At 38.6% G+C, this 19,213-nt stretch overlaps 1 protein-coding gene across 4 annotated transcripts in view; it reads left to right on the top strand.

Moving 5' to 3' along the window:
• Nucleotides 1-19,213, top strand: part of SAC8 (SAC domain-containing protein 8) — a 34,201-nt gene that overhangs the window by 4,960 nt on the left and 10,028 nt on the right. For 2 of the 4 annotated variants that reach the window (XM_088897761.1, XM_019197317.2), the window contains 10 exons: nucleotides 5,140-5,214; nucleotides 10,842-10,969; nucleotides 11,108-11,199; nucleotides 11,362-11,419; nucleotides 11,628-11,684; nucleotides 11,780-11,813; nucleotides 11,998-12,078; nucleotides 12,205-12,311; nucleotides 17,858-17,962; nucleotides 18,039-18,116. In XM_088897761.1, coding sequence (XP_088753887.1) covers nucleotides 5,140-5,214; nucleotides 10,842-10,969; nucleotides 11,108-11,199; nucleotides 11,362-11,419; nucleotides 11,628-11,684; nucleotides 11,780-11,813; nucleotides 11,998-12,078; nucleotides 12,205-12,311; nucleotides 17,858-17,962; nucleotides 18,039-18,116 — 815 coding nt within the window. The remainder of the gene's footprint in view (nucleotides 1-5,139; nucleotides 5,215-10,841; nucleotides 10,970-11,107; nucleotides 11,200-11,361; nucleotides 11,420-11,627; nucleotides 11,685-11,779; nucleotides 11,814-11,997; nucleotides 12,079-12,204; nucleotides 12,312-17,857; nucleotides 17,963-18,038; nucleotides 18,117-19,213) is intronic. The other 2 variants (XM_088897762.1, XM_010255470.3) reach the window with 1 other exon arrangement.

Below are 19,213 nucleotides of genomic sequence, written 5' to 3'. Positions count from 1 at the left end.
CAGGATCCAATAGTCATGGTCCTGGTGGACAATCTGTTTGATTGGTACCTCGGCAGCAGACCCTTTCCTTTTCTCTTAGGGCTGTGGTGTTTGGAAAGGAATTTGTAAAGCTTTCATGCTCTTTAGAAGGGGAATTAGCTACAAGATTGGAAATGGAAGAAGACTAAGGTTCTGGTTAGATCCTTGAACAGGAGACAGAAGTCTAAAAGAATTGTTTCTAGCCTTATTTAAATTGGCAGCTGATAAGGAAGTCCTTGGTAGCTGATTCTTTCATGCAGGATGGTAACAGAACCTGCTGAACTCCTTCCTTCAGAAGAAGCTTTAATGATTGGGAACTTCAGTTGGTAGCAGACTTTCTCGACCTGCTACAAGAAGAATCTTTCCCTAGTAAGGCCATTTGGGGGACAACGGTGAAGGGATGAGAGATCCATCCCATGGACGCCCAAAGATTGCGGAATAAGGGGCGAATTTCAAAAATTTTTCTCTCCCTTCAACTGGGAATCGCATTTCCTATTTAGAAAATCATATTTTCAATGATCATTCTTGAACCTTAAACTGAATCAGATCTGAACCAAAAGGAGTAGGAGAGAATTATACCTGATACGGAGAAGTAGTATCTCCCAACAAAGGTGTTCACGCCCAAGGAAGGATCCAAAAACTGCTCCCACTGAAGATGGCGCAGTGCAGGATGGAGCAGAATCAGCAGTGTTCTTCTCCAAGAACTCTGTCATTCGCAAGAATTAGCAAGATGGTACGTGAGCACAACTTCCTTTCAATCCTTTCTTAAAGAACTGATGTCAAGATCCAATCTTGACTTCTCCCACAACTGGAGATCGAACTGGCAAACAGGACGACAAGAACAGGGAGGCGGCAAGAGAGTATTCGCAGGGTGTAGAATTCTCTCTTCTTGATTTCAGCACTAAAGAAAATCTGATGTTGTGTGTCTCCTAAAGGCTGTCACCCCCTCCTTCTTTTGTTAACCTAAAAGATCAGCTCCTAATCCAATTAGGAGCAGCTTATCCAAATCATATTTGGATAAGACTTCTCTTTAGGTGATAGGGATAAACCCTTATCTTATCTGCAGATTAGATTAACTTTCTCCTAATCTCATTAGGAGGTTTCTAGATCTGAATCATATTCAGATCTGAACTCTCTGAGTGGATAGGATTAAGACCCTATCCTATCTGCTACTCCATCTCAGAATTCGCCCCTTTAATTAACTAAATAAATAGTCCAGTTCGAAATGGGCTTTAAGCTCATTAAGCTTATGTGCTCACTTAACCTTCCTAACTGCTGCCCAGTTGGGCTTCCTTGTATGGCGTGGGACCCAAGCATTGATCTACACATCAGCCACATGGGTTCAGCCCAGCCTTTGTTACAAGGCCTGGCCGAATACACTGTTAAAGACAGTGCACCCCCTGAAACCCATCGAATGGGCTCTATGGGCCCAACACTTATCCTAAGTGGTCCCTGGGCCAAGCCACCTTGTAACACCCAGGGACTGTGGGCAGATGCAAGATTAGCCCATCAGGTATTATCCTCAATGGTCTTACACTTAACCTCTCAGCCCATAATGATCACACACTGCCCGACAAGAGAGGACCTCTCCCTCGGCTACAAGGAACAGTGTTGCACTCTCCACTTATATGGATCCCGGGAATTAAAACCCTTTTGCAAACATTTGAGAAACCATAATATATATATATACTTTTATATTTCATATAAAATATACTTTGCAAAACAAATCTCAACGGTTGAAATCGGCTGCCGGTAGTCTTGGTTTCCATCAGTGAGAGTGCATCCCCAATCATTACCTTTGTCCGACAAAGGGGCTGATCCTGTCACTATAATCACCCACTCAGATGAATTCTCGGACTGTCCCAACATACCCAGGTTTTGACCCCCGCTAAGGATCTCACTGATTGGTACATCAAAGACAGCCTAATCCGACACCTAGTGCAGTATCATAATCGAGTCTAGGGGTCGGGTGTAACTTTCCAGTTTTGCCCATCAATCTCCAAGGTCCAGGGCAATACTGAAAATCTGGTCCAGTTCATAGATTCAATTAATCCTACACTGTGTGTGCTTAGGGGCTCACCCTGGCAGCTGAGACAGGCCACCCCAACCGACTTGGTGGCACCACAGTGTCAGCCTTGTCAGGATAGGTCTCCCCAGACCAACTCACTGGCTGTGAACATTCTAAACTAACACGAGTCTCATTAAGTGTCCAGTTTAAGGGTATTACATAGAAACATACCAAGGGAACATGAATCAAATATGCACTTTTATTCATTTACAATAAACTCATAAAGTACATCATTCTGATTGAAGCTAAGGGCATACAAAACTGTCTAACAAACGGCTCCTTCAAAAATTAAGTTTTCTGTTTGGGGGACATGGGCAGCATGGGAGAGATGTCTTACTAAAGAAGTGCTTCTGAAAAAAAGGTTCTATTTGCAATGACTTGAGGTGCTGTCTCTGCAACCTGGAAGTTGAGTCTTCAAATTACCTGTTCTTACGGTGCAATTTCAGCACAACAGTATGGAATCATTTTTAAGGCTCTAAATCTGCCCGTTTCAGTGAAAGCTCTACTAGAAGAATGGTACAATGTCTGGTTTGTCTAAGAAAGGTATAGTTTGTTGGTCCTCTGTTCCTTTGGCAATTTTTTTGGGCCTTATGGAGTGAGAGGAACAACAGAATTTTTGTGCATACAGCATCATCTGAAGCTGAAGTTATCAATCTCGCTTTAGGTGTCATTAGGAATTGGTTGTCTGTATTTAACAATTTCAAAGATGCTACTCTTGATTGTTCTTGTTTGAAGGTGGACTTTTTTTTGAGGCCCTCCTGGCTATACTTGTACAGATTTTTTTTTTTTAATTTTTTTGTACAAAGGACCTTATACTTCATACTTTTACATTAATACAATTATACTTTACCTTCTCTCAAAAAAAGGTGCAAAGGTAATTAGCAACCACAACAAGGAAATGCAGCCAGACTTGGCAGTGGTAATACCTTTTCACAAAGTAGAGCAGGGGAAAACTCTGTATAAACCCATGCAGAGCACATGGAAGAAGCTCTATTGGAATCTATGAGTAAAATTGTCAAGTACCCTACTCACAAGAGGTAATCATGCTTGGTAGGTTATTATTATTTTTTCTTTTGAGAAAAAGAGTAGCTTTATAAATTATTGAAGAGATAAAAGAGAGTTACATGAGATGATGTACAAAGGCTAGTCACACACAGGTTACAAAGGCATTATACTATTACTATAAAAGTTTTCCCTGTGAGCACCAGACTTGGATAAATTATCTGCTACAGAGTTTAAATTCCTGGGAGTCCAGATTAAAGAACCATTCAAGTAGTGTATCAGATCTCTAGCCTCGTCTAGGTAGTGAGCCAGAATCACCTTTGACCACCAGGTTGGTCAGGCCTAGTCTTCTTGTGATATGGAGGCCATTTAAAACTGTTACGAGTTCAGCCGTTGTAGTGTCTGCAGTCCCTAATGGGCCACTAAAGAGCCACAAGGACTACCATCCCTCCTCAAAAAACACACCCCCGCAACCAGCTAGACCCGGGTTCCCTAGAGCACTTCCATCAATACAAGGTCACCTCCTCCTCTTCCCTTGACTGGGGAAGGTTAGTAGCTCTAATAGCACTAGGTGAAGAGAACAGCAGCTCCACCAGGTTCTGCTGAAGCATGTTCAGAGAGAAGTCTTTGTACATCTTTGAATTCATCATCCACAAATTGCAAAGGTGAGAGATATGAGAGCTTAGGTCTTCCAAGGTTCTAGCTTTGTTGTTAAAAATGCGGTTGTTTCATTCTTCCCAAACACCCCACATGACTGCTTGGTAGGTTATTTGATTTCCCAAAGGCTCATATTGAATGGAAAAGTAAAGAGAGAAAAAAAGAACTGGTAGGACATTTGGGACAATAAATAACTTGTCCTTAAAAAATGGAAGGATAAAGCCATCTTATGTGCAAACTCCCCAATTAGAAGGGTAAAATCACAATAAATGGTAAAAATACAAGTAATTTGGTCGTTGGGTTGATTTTCTTCATCTTTTTTTGAAAGAAGGTAAGGTAATTTTATTGAAATAAGAATAATAGAACAATAGGATCCCCCCCAAAAAACAACACTTGGGGAAGGATCAGACAGACCATACACCATTACAGATGCCAGAAGTTCCTAGAGATCAACCTAGCCCCAAGATGAGAGACCTGAATTCCCATTACAGCCAAGACTGAAGAGAACAATTTTCCAAATGAAAAGACGATCAGCTCTTCTGGATCTTTGGAAGTACTGTGGAAGAGCCTTTTATTTCTTTCTGCCCAAATAGTACTGATTACAGCAGCTGGAATAGACCCTCACAGACTTCTAGCAAGCTTTGACAGGCCCTGTCAAAACAATATGATACAAAGGAGTATAAGTAACTAAGGAAATTAAGTAGTTATATGTAAAGCCATAAATTAAACGGCTAAAATGATTTTATGTGGGATAAGTTTGTAAACATATTAATAAATCATAAAACTATATATAAAAGGTAAGAAAATATTTTTTTCCTTCTTTTTTCCTTTTTTTCTAAAATCATCTTATGCAGTTTAAAAAGGCAATCATTGAAAAGGAAGTAGCTCATTAAGACGGGCTTTACCACAACACACAACACAACCATATGATTTTTTTTTTCCATATTGCATATGTTTGTATGAAAGGAAAGCTTAAAATCTGTTTCTCCCTTCTAAGGTTCTTCAACACAACAACATGTAAAGCATTGACTTTGGCTCATGGAAGAGGCTCTAGCTTCTCAATGAGGAGCTAAAAGATGACAAAGGTAGAAAACACAAGAAAAGACGGGAAGTTTCACTTGAAATTGTTTTTGAATCTTTTAGATTTGAACATAGGTTACCAGTCGATATAACTTTTTATCAAATTAATAAAATAGATTGGGGAAGTTATTAATAAACAATCTTCAATTAACTAAATGCAATTCCAAATGTTTCAATATCTGAATGCTACAATTGAGTCCTACTCTTTTCCATATGCAGCACACAAATAAATGCTTAACTTTAATGTATACAAGTTTTTAAAGTCTAGTTATGATGGAAAATGCACTTGACTTGAATTTCATTGATTGATGCAGGTGATTCTTATTCTCAAAGTCCAACTAAGGTTTCTACAATTTATGGGGTAGTTGGAACAATTAGGTTACTTGCAGGTATCCTTTTATAGACAGTGCATGAATACAATTTGTTATACTGTCAAGAATTTAACTTGTATTTCATTGCAAGAAGCATGCGACACCAACTAGTAGGTGGTTAATGACCTAACCACCCAAATCATTTAATTGGTGCATATTTTATGTAATTGTTAACAGGTGTAATATATGTACTGTTCACAAACTTAATACCTGCAGGGGTATTTTTGTAATTCTGTAGACATATTGTTATGTACGGCCAGAATAGTATAAATGCAAAGCTTCACTCGACTGAAGCTAAGTTTTGTTGAGGCCTTAACTCAGTTGCCTCTTATTCTTCTTCCTCTTCTCCTTCTTCCTTCTTCTTTTCTCCTTCTTTTCTTCTCCTTCTTGGCCTCCTGCTCAACATGGTATCAGAGCAGGTTCGTCCAGGCCTAGAAAACAATTAACTGAGGTCTCTCTCCTCTGCTGCGAAGGAGCTATAGTACTGATGCTTGAAGACAAGGAGGAGGAAGCTTTTCTAGTGCTGCGGTTAGTCTTCATTGCCAAGTAGGGCTCTGCTACAAGTATGCTGACTGTTCAACTTCCTAGCACAGAAAAAGGGTTCGGCTACATGTTTTTTTTGCTGGTAACTGGGTTGCTTCGGCTAAGAGGACTGTAGAAATCCATCCCAGATGTTCGAAGGAAGGCTCTGACCTGAAGGGGAGTTCGAGTTCATGACTGAACTGCCTATTGCAATCTGACCTGAAGGGAAGTTCGAGTTCACGACTGATGACTGTGCTGCCTATTGCTGGTACTGAGATTTTTTTTCTCTCTTCCTGTTTATGGCTTCTTGCACGACTGTTAATGTTCCAGAATCTGAGTAGGGAATGTTCCCCTTCCTTCGATTGTATGTTGCCCTAGTCTGCACTCTAAGGGGCTGTTGATGAACCCTAGAACTTGAGTGACTGTTCGGCTGCCCTGGAAAGTGGATATCAGCCAATTAGGTGTGGTGAATCACCACTTGTATTGCTACTCCTACTGTGCCTTTTTTGGGCTGAGAAACTGTATCAAAGTTGTGAACTGTAGGTCTTTCAGACCTGGTTACACTGCATGTGCAGTTCATATAGTGTTTTTGTGAAATCCTACACAGTGTAGGTGATAACCCCTAGTACTGCAGTTGTAGTGTTTGTGTTTGGTTCTCTGTGAAACTGAAAATCAGCAAGTGCCTAGTTGTGGACTGTAACAGCTCTATAAGGCAGTGTACCTGTGTTTTTTGAGTACTTCTAAACCTAGAATCATGAATAAGGAAAGATTGTGGTGCACTAATTGTCAGAGGCCCCGACACACCAAAGATACTTGTTGGGATCTCCATGGGAAACCAAAGTGGGTTCAGGATTTACCTAAGAAGCAAGGCTCAGATGTAATTAGAAGACCTGGGCAACAAGGTACCAAGAAACACCACATGGCAAATATGGTTTCTCGGAAGAATCAACCCTCCACTTCTACTGTGCCTCAAACACCACATAGCCAACACAACTACTCTGGATCAGACCCAAGGGAGGATATTGTAAACTCCACCACCTCTTTAGCATCCATATAAGGTAATTCTGCCACTGCTTTCCATGCTGCCTCACACAACCTTGACTCTCCATGGATCATCGATTCTAGAGCGTCAAAATACATGACTGGTATGTCCTCTTACTTTCAAACTTATCACCCTCTTTCCGGAAGAGATAAAGTGAGACTAGCTGATGAATCATACACTTCCATAGCTGGTCAAGGAACTCTCTCTCTTCCCCTCGGCCTTACTCTTTCTGATGTTCTTCATGTTCCAAAATTCCCTATGAATTTGTTCTCAGTTAGTAGTATTACAAATTCCTTGAACTGTTCTATGACTTTTTTCCCTACCTATTGTGTGATTCAGGATTTGGCCTCGGGGAGGACGATTGGTAGGGGTCGTATGGTTGATGGACTCTACATGCTGGAGAATACGGCTGGCCTTAATGTTACAGAGTCTATGAGTCAGTTCAAAAAGAGTAAAATGTATTTGTGGCATTGTCGTCTGGGTCATTTGTCTTTTGAAACCTTGAAATTGGTTTTCCCAGAACTGTGTAAGTTAATGTCTGTTTCTAATTTTTCCTGTCAAATGTGTTAGTTAAGCAAGCATTGTAGAACTGAATTCCCTCAAAGAAATAGTAAATCTGAGTTTCCTTTTCACATTGTGCATTCTAATGTGTGGGGCCCTGTTACTTTACCTTTTGAGAGTGGCTACAAGTACTTCATTACCTTCATTGACGATTATTCCAGATACACTTGGGTATATCCAATGCGAACCCGTGAGGAAGTACAAAAAATTATCCAAGATTTTTAGCGGATGGTCTTCACCCAATTTCAGACCGAGATTCAAATATTCCAGTCAGACAATGCAAAAGAGTTTTTTCATAGTGTCCTCAAGGAGTTCTTTGCTTCACATGGCTCTCTTCATCGGAGCTCTTGTGCCCGTACGCCGCAACAAAATGGTGTGGCTGAACGGAAGAACCAACACCTCCTTGAAGTGGCACGGTGTTTACTACTCCACATGAATGTTCCCAAACGATTTTGGCTTGAGGCTGTCCTTTGTTCTATATACCTCATTAACCGAATGCCCTCTCGTTGGTTAGAGTACAAAGCCCCACATCAGCTTTTCTTTCCTAAGGCCCCTCTTCTTTCTATCCCTCATCGTGTTTTTGGTTGTCGGTGCTTTGTCCAAAACCTATCTCCCACCCAGGGGAAATTGGACTCTCGTGCTATCCCGTGTATATTTCTTGGTTACTCATTCTCTCAGAAAGGGTATCGTTGCTTTGATCCTGTTTCTCGGAGATTCTATGTCTCCATGGATGTTACCTTCTTTGAAGATGAGCCCTTCTTTCCTGTTTCTCCTCAGGGGGAGTGTAGGCATGAGGAGAAACTGGTTCAGCTTCCTCCTCTTCCTAATCCTTCTCCTTCTCCTTCTCCCCCTTCTCTTCCTGATCCTCCATCTTTCTGTGTTTTTTCTCGTCGTCATAAAGGCCAACCAAGTTCAAGAGCTGTGGAGAATCCAGAAGCTGTACCTCAAGTGGCATCAAACTCCTCAGGGGAAGATCATACCCTCTCAAGTAACTTGACTCCCAATGATAGTCCTGACCTCCCTGTTGCTAATGATCTTGACCTTCCTATTGCTCACAGGAAAGGTGTTAGGTTGTGCACCACAAAACACCCCATTTCCAACTTTGTCTCCTATGAGAACATCTCACCTTCATTTCGTGCCTTCCTTACCTCCATTGACAGTATCCCTATTCCCAAGAATGTGGCAGAAGCTCTCTCAGTACCAGAATGGACAAATGCCATGAAGGAAGAAATTGATGCTCTTCATAAGAATGGCACGTGGGAACTTGTTGATCTCCCTAAGGGTAAGGTTCCAGTTGGATGTAAATGGGTGTTCACTGTTAAGCATGGGGCTGATGGAACTGTGCAGAGGTATCAAGCTCGTTTAGTGGCAAAGGGTTTTATTCAAGTATATGGAGTTGATTATGCAGAAACCTTTGCCCCTGTTGCCAAAATGAACTCTATTAGAGTACTTTTATCTCTTGCTACCAATCTGAATTGGGATCTACATCAGCTCGATATCAAGAATGCCTTCTTGAATGGTGACCTTGAAGAGGAAGTTTATATGGCTCAACCCCCCGGTTTTTTGGCTCAAGGAAGTGAACAGATAGTGTGCAAGTTAAAGAAGTCTTTATATGGGCTGAAGCAATCACCAAGAACTTGGTTTAGCAGATTTCATACTGTAGTTCAGCAGAGGGGATACAAGCAATGTCAGTCAGATCACACACTGTTTGTAAAAAGGGTAAAAGGTAAAATGGCTGCCCTAATAGTATATGTGGATGACATAATTGTTACTGGTGACTGGGAGGATGAAATTCAAAGTTTGAAGGGCTTCCTTGCCACTCAGTTCGAAGTGAAAGATCTAGGACCTGCCAAATACTTCCTTGGAATTGAGGTTGCTCGATCAAAAAAGGGTATCTTCATCTCCCAAAGGAAATATGTCCTAGACTTGCTTAAGGACACTGGAAAGATTGGGGTTAAACTAGCTGACTCTCCCATTGACCCCAACCATAAGTTAAGTGACAACCAAGGTGAACCTCTTAAGGATGTGAAGCAATTTCAGAGGCTTGTAGGAAGATTGTTGTACCTCTCTATGACTCGTCCAGACATAGCATATGCTGTTGGTGTCCTCAACCAATTCATGCATGCACCTAGGTCCACCCATCTTGAAGCAGCAGAGAGAGTACTTCGGTATCTTAAGAAGTTCCCGGGTGCTAGTTTATTATTCCAGAAACATGGACACTTGAGGGTTGAAATTTACACAGATGCGGATTGGGCTGGATCCCAAAGTGACAGAAGGTCTACTAGTGGTTGCTGCACCTTTGTAGGAGGGAACCTTGTTACATGGAGGAGTAAGAAACAAACCGTGGTAGCTAGATCCAGTGCTGAAGCTGAGTACCGTGCAATGGCACACGGAGTAGCCGAAGGTATGTGGATAAAGAATCTATTGGGAGAGTTGGGTTTTCCAGTTGGTAAACCCATGACTCTACTCTGTGACAACAAGGCAGCTATCAGTATCGCTGCCAACCCAGTACTACATGATAGAACAAAGCACATTGAAGTTGACAAGCATTTTATCAGAGAGAAAATTGTCACAGGCGAAGTATGCACTCCATACATCAGCTCTGAAGACCAACTATCTGACTTATTTACAAAAGGGCTAAACCATTCCAGACATCAAGGGTCTCTGTGACAAGTTGGGCATGATTGATATCTATGCCCCAACTTGAGGGGGAGTGTTAACAGGTGTAATATATGTACTGTTCACAGACTTAATACCCACAGGGGTATTTTTGTACTTCTGTAGACATATTGTTATGTACGGCCAGAATAGTATAAATGCAAAGCTTCACTCGACTGAAGCTAAGTTTTGTTGAGGCCTTAACTCAGTTGCCTCTTATTCTTCTTCCTCTTCTCCTTCTTCCTTCTTCTTTTCTCCTTCTTCTTTTCTCCTTTTTCTTTTCTTCTCCTTCTTGGCCTCCTGCTCAACAATAATGTTGTAATTTCTCTAGTTAACTTGGAAGAGGGCGACAATTGTATGGGTTACAGGAGTTGTTGTCTTGCTGATCAGTACAAGGTTAACTCAGGACATCAGTTCTCTTGTGTTGACATGAGAAAATTTCCTTATGCAAATAGAATGTTATGGTCTCATATTTTGACTCATTTGCACACAAATCCTTTATTTATTATTTCCTTGTTCTGTCAGGTAATGACAAGCTTGAGATATCAAGAACCAATTGAAAAGAAATGAAAAGAAGATCTTTAGACAGGAAAAAGAATTTGCTGCAATAATTGGCAACTATGCTAGATCAGAAATTATAGTGGAATCTTCTTTGGATCTTTGTTTACTTCTTGGTCTAGGCCCTAGGTGTATAAAAGATATAAAACTTTTGCAGGTTCTTCTATAATAGTAGCCTTGCAGGCTTATTATAATCTGCTGGCAAAATGATATTGAAAAAAACTTTTCCATATCATTATGGCTATCATATTTACTTATGACCTTGATTTTATTTTATTTATTGATCTTCTTAATTTTTGTACAGGAACATACGTTCTTATAATTACTTCTCGTAAGGAAGTTGGCAGCTATCTTGGTTTTCCCATTTTCCGGGTGATGTCTATGAGGTTTCTATCGTGCAATGATGCTTTGCAGCTTTCAACTGCTCAAGAAGTAGGGGTTTCTTTTGCCAATTTCCCTGGAACTGGAATCTACAAGTTTTCCTTGTAAAGATTGAAATACCTAAAATTTTAACCTGGAAATTTGGCTAGAAATTTATCATAGTGCAAGTTTATCATTCATTTTGTGCAGAAAAAGGATGAAGCTTACTTCATAACTCTGTTGAAGGCTGTGGAATCAACTCCGGGTTTGTATTATTCATATGAAACAGATCTGACATTAAAGTAAGTTCTTTTTGTTTTCTTTTTTGCTTAATCATTTTTCTAATTGTATTGCAAGGCAGATGGTTCTTATAGTAAATCATGACTATGATAATTATCTCAGAGGTAATTTCTATATCATACCAAAACTGACATCTTCTAGATGCATCTTGTCATGTTTACCAGCTTACAAAGAACATGCAACTTAGCAGAAGGGAGAGCAAGCAAACCACTTTGGAAGCAGGTCTTTTGGATTTATTTTTTCATTCTTTATAACGCAATTGCTGTACATACTACAGTGGAACTTTCAATTTCTTAAGTAATTTTCATTTCTTGGAGACTTTTTCTAAACTACTTCATCTTAAGTCAGGCGTGCTTCTATTGTTTAATATATGCTCCATGACTTCATTTTCAGATTTTCTTGAGCTTCTGATGTTTTATTCAAATTTCAGGCTGATCCTCGCTTTGTTTGGAACAGAAATTTGTTGGATGAGCTTATTGAGTGTAAGGTTAGATACTGTTCCTTCAGTACAGATAACTTCTGGGATATGGTCAACTAATATATTTGATATCTCTAATATGCCATGGCCTTTTCTCCTTGCAGCTTGACGCATTCATCATTCCTTTGGTACAAGGAAGTATCCTAAGACTTACCACTACTTTATGACTGCTTTCTAATTTTCATTATTCATCTATTCTTGTATTCTCGTTCTGTGAATATTTGTTTTTGTACCCGTTCTTTTGTTCATGATACAACAAAAGCTGATGGATACATCGAATGCATACAATCATCTCTAGAGTTCTCACTTAACCAAGGCTTAGGCTTTCAGACTGCACAGTTCACAATTAAAAGTTCTATAGCCAATATTACTTTGGTTTCAAGGAGGTGCACACGACGTCTAGGTATGATGTTATCGTGATGAACAACTGAAGCTTAGTTGATTAGGTTATATGGTGGATTCTAATGAGGTTATGGCAGAATGATAAATTTGGTCCACACTGATAAAAAACTATGAATATGAACCTTAGGAACTAGAATGTGGAGAAGAGGAGCTAACCTTGAAGGAGATACTGCCAATTTTATTGAGACTGAGCAGTTGTTTGAGTTTGAAGGTTTCAGATCCTCATTTTTGCAGGTAGTTTCACTGCATTTTGTGCTTTTGTACTTCATATTTCTACATCATCATGATCTTTTTGGGTTTTATGTTATTAATTCTGACTGATAAGTTCTGGCTTTTTTTTTCTTCTTTTTTTTCCTGATCAATAGGCAATGGCAATGACAGAAAGATGTTTTATTAAATTCATCAAAAAAAAAAGATGTTTTATTAATAGACAAGAGGAGAACCACTTTTATTTAAGAGGCCTAATAGCAGGGAACAAGATCAGTAAAAGTCTAATAACAAAAAGAAAAAAGCACAACTGCACAAGACATCATAGATGAATCAGCAAATAAATGACAAGAACTCCATACAATTCGAATTCATGCTAAAACTTAGCTTTGTCGCTGTACCCCTGGACATGGATCCCCTGTACTCAAGGTCCATTCTGCCTACTAGCAAGTGTCAGCTAAACCATTACCAGATTAATGGATCAACCTGAATGAGCTGTTCAGGAGGGAAAGCCTTTGCTTCCCTAAGTAGAAATCTTTTTTTTTTTCTTTTGAAACTGTAAGGTAAAGTATTTTATTAAATGCCAAAACAAGAAATAAGGATAACTCCTGTACAATGAGATTCTGTAGAAGGGAAAACCAAACTGACCCAACTACAATAAGCTCAATACCAGCAAAAAAAATCTTATGGATACTTGACAAAAATAAAATCCCAAAGGCATCTAACCTAAGTAGAAATCTGAAAGGCCATTAACCTTCTTCATCTGGAGGCATCTTCTATTACCATACTGCTTCAACCTAAAGAACAGGTCAGTTATGGACAGTATAGAAGAAGCACTTAGTGTGATTGTCTCACCAGAGCTCAAGTCCATTTGTGTGCTTTATTTGGGCCTGGTTCTTTTCTATCTTTGGTTGCAGGTGGACACCTCCCCCGGACGTGACAAGCCTTTTTGACCCAAGCTTTTTCAGGCAACCGAAGAGACGTGGAAGATTAATGTGGAGAGCAACAAGAGCAGCTTGGGAAGAAAGGAACAATAGGATCTCTAAAGGAGTGGAGAAATCCAAGGAGGAAATTGTAGAAAGAATAATCATTATGACTATTCAATGGTTGAAAACTTTGGATTTATTTAAAGACTTCTTAGCTGAAGATACTTATAGGAATTGGGGAGTGGTGGCATCTACAACTTCCATAAAACCTACTGTGCAGGAATTGTGGTCCCCACCAACACAACAAATAGTGAAACTGAACTTTGACAAGAGTTCTAGAGGTAAACCTGGGCCCTTTAGGTATAGGGGAAGTATTCAGAGATGAAAATGGCAGAATTGTGGCTATATTTTTGGGGCCAATAGGAGTGGGGGATTCATTGAGAGCGGAGGTGATGCCCTTGCTTCAAGGTGTAAAATATGCCAAACAATTGGGGGGTTACACCAAATTGAGATAGAGGGAGACTCTAAATTGTTGATTGGTTGGCTGCAATCAGGTAAGTTGGGAGCTTGGATTTATAGACAGCCTACAAGGGAAATCCTCAATACAACAAGGGAGATTGGTGCCTGCTTCAAATGGACAAGGAGATCAGCTAATGGTTTGGCTGATACATCGGCTAAACAAGGGACTGTGTGGGAGAGAATGTTCTAGGCAGTTTTGTAAGAAAGACTATTGGGGACCCAACACCTATTTAGGGGTTGACAGTTGTACTTAATTTGTATTAATGGAGTTACCGTTTCCAATAAAAAAAAGAAGCGTTTAGTGAGTTCCCTTAAACTGGAACTCAGAACTCAACAGATTATTACCTTTTGATTCCTAAAGACCTCACCCCCAGGAGGGTCCAGGATCGCCTTGGGAGAACCCATCAAAATTGTGTTATCACAGCACCATCCAGTGCAATTCAATCGCAGACAGTTTGCCTTCTCTATTGTGTAAACCAAGCCACAACTTGTTGCCCTCTTAGGATGGAGTCCATAAAAACACCCTTTTTTGGTAATGCGATATAAACACCCTTGGACCCCTCTTTTGTAGATATACAACGGGCCACCTCACTATAAAGTTCTGAAATAAGTATTTCTTTTGGAAAGGGTATTAATAGTTTTGAAGTGCTAGCATTAATAATGAGTGATTGATAATATTTAAAAAAGGACAATTTATTTGACAGTGAAGTGTCAGTGTTCAGAGACGATGTATTTGAAAGTTTAGTCACTATAAAATTAAACCTACGTGAAGCCCAATGGTATCTTAATCCTAAAGTGGAGAGCAATAGTCCACTGTTTGTGAATGTGAAGATTGATTAATCGAAAAGCACAAAACTCTGTAGATATCAATATCTTATTTTTAGTAAATATGTGGCTCTTGTACCATAAGTACAGATTGGACATGATTATTTTTAATCTGGTTTAGTTAAATGTTACTTAGGTAATACTAGGGGATCAATTTGCCTTGCAAGGGCCTTTTCCAGCTGCATTAGGTCTTCATTTACCCATACTATTCTCAAACAGGTTAAATAAAAATCTACATCTAAGGAACTTCTCTTTATTTTCTTAAATCTTTATTTTAAATGTAAACAACTAAATTTTTATCATCTAGTTATGCTAAAAGGTCCTTTTGTACAATGGATGTAAGTAATAATTATTCTTACAAGGTTAACTCAACTTAACAAAGCCTCATCCCAACTATATGGAGTCAGCTATATGAATCATATTCTACCTCTCTGCTCTAATTATTCTCACAAGAAAAGGTGTTAAGTATTTCAAGTTTGATGCTTGGGTTGTGGGTGGGAGGATTTAAGAGAAAGGGGAAGGGAAATGAGTAGCAATATTAAAATTAGAAAATTCCTAAAGAAGTCTTGTCGCTTGTTCTTATCATTTATGTGTGCAATAGTATCTCAGGGGATGTTTGGCAATGGCTGAAGTGGCTGAATTGAATGGTTTGTTGCTTTGTCTTGTAGTGTATAAGCCGTTGAGTAGGTTCTGTTCTCCTTAATGGCTGAATGGCATGTTAGGTTGGTCACTGTAACTCCTAAATGTTTTATTATTTGACTGTTTAATCCACTAAAAGACAAAGCAATAATTCATTCAGTTTAGCCACTTCAGCCATTACTAAATGCTCCCTTATTCCTTGGTTTTAAGTGTATTTTAGTTTTGGTCATGTACACATTGCATCATAATTGCCCAAGTGGCTGCTAACTACCCTTCAGGCCAATACAACTAGGTGTTGCCAGGATGCCTTCACTGCAACGATATTCTTTTTAGTCCTTGGAAAATCATATTCTTTCTTCTCATTTTCCATTAATTAGTAATGTTTTGATTATTATAATGGGAGAGATTGCATATCGTGCTTCTCCAAGGGTTGCTTGTACTGTTTGAATCTTTTTTCTTTTTGAGGAAGGGTAAAGTAATTTTATTAAATCAGAAAGAATACAACAGATCCCCCCAAGAGAAGCACCTTGGAAAGGAATCAGTCAACCCAGAACAACATTGATATTAATAAACTCCTCATTTATAAAAAAAAATCATATTCTTTCTAGTGATAATTATTGATGCATAATTATCATTACCACTTTTTAGTTTTTATTGAGAATAAAAATGACATAAATTACTTTGCTTTTTTCAAAAAAAGAAAAAAAGAAAAATGCTGAGCAAGGAGCAATGAGGGACCAATTGTTTTGGGCAAGCTTGTAATCCAAATGATTGGGGAGAGATTTAAGTCTCTCTTAAAGCAAAATGTAAATTTGTACATTACAATTATACTTATTAATGAAATTTCAGTTAATTATCAAAAAAATGACATAAATGCTGAAATAGTGGGTACCCCTGGTCAAGAAAATGTGTTTGAAAGTGAACTGATGAACTTGATCATCCTCATGATCTAAGCCTTGCTCCAACTTTAAGGGGTTCACTACATGAATCCTGTTTTGCCACCCCATTCTGTTCAGTGCCATATCCATTGTTAATCATGAGTGCTTAAATCATTTCTTACTACAATCCATATCCTTTTTGGTCTGCCCCCAGCCCTTCTAGCCCCTTCAACTTGCAACAGATCACTTCTTCTTAGGGGTGTTATAGATGGTCTTCTATGTACACGACTAGACCATCTTAATCTATTATCTCTCATATTATCACCTATTGGAGCTACTCCTAGGTTTCTTGATTTCATTCCTAACCCTATCCTTCTAATTTTCCCACTCATCCTTCTTAGCAATAACATACGCATTTCTGCATACTCATTTTTTGGACATGTTTCTTCACTGCCCAACGCTTTGCTCTATACAACTTTTCTGGCCTTACAACTGTTTTATGGAATTTTCCTTTTAACATAATTGGTATTCACCTATTACATAAGATTCCAGATGCAACCCTCCATTTTGTCTATCCTGCTCTAATTCTATGGGCAACATCATCCTTACTTTGCGAGTATGCATAGTTGTTCCACTTGCAACCACAAACTAAACTGTGGAAATCATTCCTCAATAACCTGGTGGGTGCCCTGTGAAATGAAATATGATTTCATTGTGATTTTCCTTTTCATTTTAGAGTACAAGTTCAGCATCTAAATGGACCCGTTGATAGTTGATAATATATTATTTTTTTCCAAGTTAGGAATACTTTGTGTTACATGTTGTAAAACTGTTATAACATACAGGTATAGGTTATGCATAATGAAGACCAATTTCAGATTTCTGATAAAACACCAGAAGCTCATTCCAGGTTTTCTTGAAAATATACTTATTTACAATTGTTATTAACAATTTGGTGCATCCATTTCAGGTAATCAGGATCAGTTGAAATGTATGTAAAACTAAAACGAAATGACTCAACCCTCAAGAACAGGCTAAATAAATGAGATTGTCCAGTGAAGACATTGAAGTCAATATTGCTTTTAAAGTTTTGGGTAACGTACTAGGAAGTAGGAATAAGTGGTTCCTGAGCTGATCAGGCCTTTATAAAGGGGGCTTCTTTCTATTGAAATTCATTTATTTTATATGCATCTCAGAAAACTATAAATGCATATTTATGGATTTGGATTTAATCAGATTGATAATATTAATCCTCAGGAATTGACAGTATGACTATGACCCATTCAATAATGATGTTTGGAAGTTGGTTTTAGAAATTAATTTACTCTTTTACCATCATCCTTGTTGATGCATATGCCGACTTATATCTGGTTGAATTGAAATGCATCCAACTGCTTAAATCAAATGCCTCTTAATAATACTTGCACTTTAGGATCAACACAATAGTTGTTTCATCACAGTTATATGGCTTGACATTGCTTTTTTAGATACCTGTCAGAGATGTTGCAATTGCACAGATCTATTTTAAGACGTTTCTGTCTATAGCTGCCTCTGATGATTACTGATTTTGTAGTTTCAAATTTAGTCAGACCAAATGTATCCACCTGTGTGTCTCATATTTTGAATTGAATTAGTCGTGTGGAAAGTTGGCCTGGGGTTAACTGTTAAATAATAACAAAATTAACCACTTAGATTGATGTACATTTTCTTCTGTACTCATTTGCAGTTGTCTGTCCAAATTGAAATTACATGTTGTTTATATAATAAATGCACATCTCTTTTTCAGATTCGGGGTTCAATTCCACTTCTTTGGGAGCAAATTGTGGATTTGAGTTATAAACCACGACTTAGAATAATTAATCATGAAGAAACAGTATGTAGATGCTCTAAGGTGGTTCTCTATTGATTATATTTTATATTGACCAGCATTTGGTTATATGCATATTTTTTTAATCTTTTGCTTTCAGCCAAAAGCTGTGGAACGACATTTTCATGATTTGACACAAAGATATGGAGAGACCGTGGCAGTTGACTTAACTGATAAAGTAGGGATTTTCTCTCAGTTTTTCATTGCATAAGAAATTTTTACATTTTCAAACCTACATTTCATTTTTTTCCCTAGCCCCCCTCAAAATTATAAGGAATCATGTTACTACATAGCAGATAATAGCAGAAGTGTGTTATTTATTTATTGATTGGTAATAGATCATAGACTTCTATTGATTGTTAAAAAGGTACAGATGCAAATATGCACACCCTTATTGGCATGGGATGTAACTGAGCCCCAAGGCCTAGCAATCATATTCATACAGTGTTGTCAGATTCAAAGTGGACTGCACAGTTGGACTGTCAGAGCTGGGAACTGGCAGGCAAAATGTTTTTTTTTTTTTTTTTGAGTTGCCCATTTCTTAGAAATGTTGACTTGATCAAACTTACCACTAAAACATGCTATAATAAATGTTGTAGCCTCTAGTATTTACTGTTTTATGCTTACTTGATGTAAAATAGCTTTAAAAGATGCTTTGGAACCATTATTATTTTTAGAACCATTTTCTATTTTCTACAATTGTTATTTTTGTAATTTTCTATCAAAATGGTTCAACATCCAGTCCATGTCTGGAAAATTTGCATTTGCATTATTTTTTATAGGTAAAAGATAGAATTTAATTAAGAAATAGCAGAAACAACTTATACAATGAGCTTCCCACAGAGAGGCGCAAGGTGCAGGTGCAACCCCAAAAACAGTAGCAAATTACAATTGAGCCCAGAAAAGATGATCCCTATGCACCCCTTGCTTAGCTAGACAGTTAACTATCCCATTAGCCGATTTCCTTTCTCACTGAATTCTTACTGTCATATTGGAAGTCAACCATTTAAACCTCTTCACAGCTTCCCTGTAGGTCCAAGCAATGGTGTCTGGACTCCTTAGCCACCCAACTATCAGCTTTGAATCCCTTTCAATTAGTAAACTACCAATGCTCATCTCTCTAGCAAAGTGTACCCTCTGCAAGACAGCTTGAAACTCAACTTGGATAGAGTCCTCCTCACCAATAGGATCTGAGAAAAGAGCAATTATACTACCACCTACATTCCTCAATTTGCATTTACATTATCAGTAGCCTGTGCCTACCCCAGAGGACCT

This window comes from Nelumbo nucifera, chromosome 2 (genome assembly GCF_055504915.1).
Source record: "Nelumbo nucifera cultivar China Antique chromosome 2, China Antique-T2T, whole genome shotgun sequence".
Taxonomy (NCBI): domain Eukaryota; kingdom Viridiplantae; phylum Streptophyta; class Magnoliopsida; order Proteales; family Nelumbonaceae; genus Nelumbo; species Nelumbo nucifera.
The sequence above is the reverse complement of the archived record's forward strand: the minus strand, read 5'-3'. Positions and strand labels throughout refer to the sequence as shown.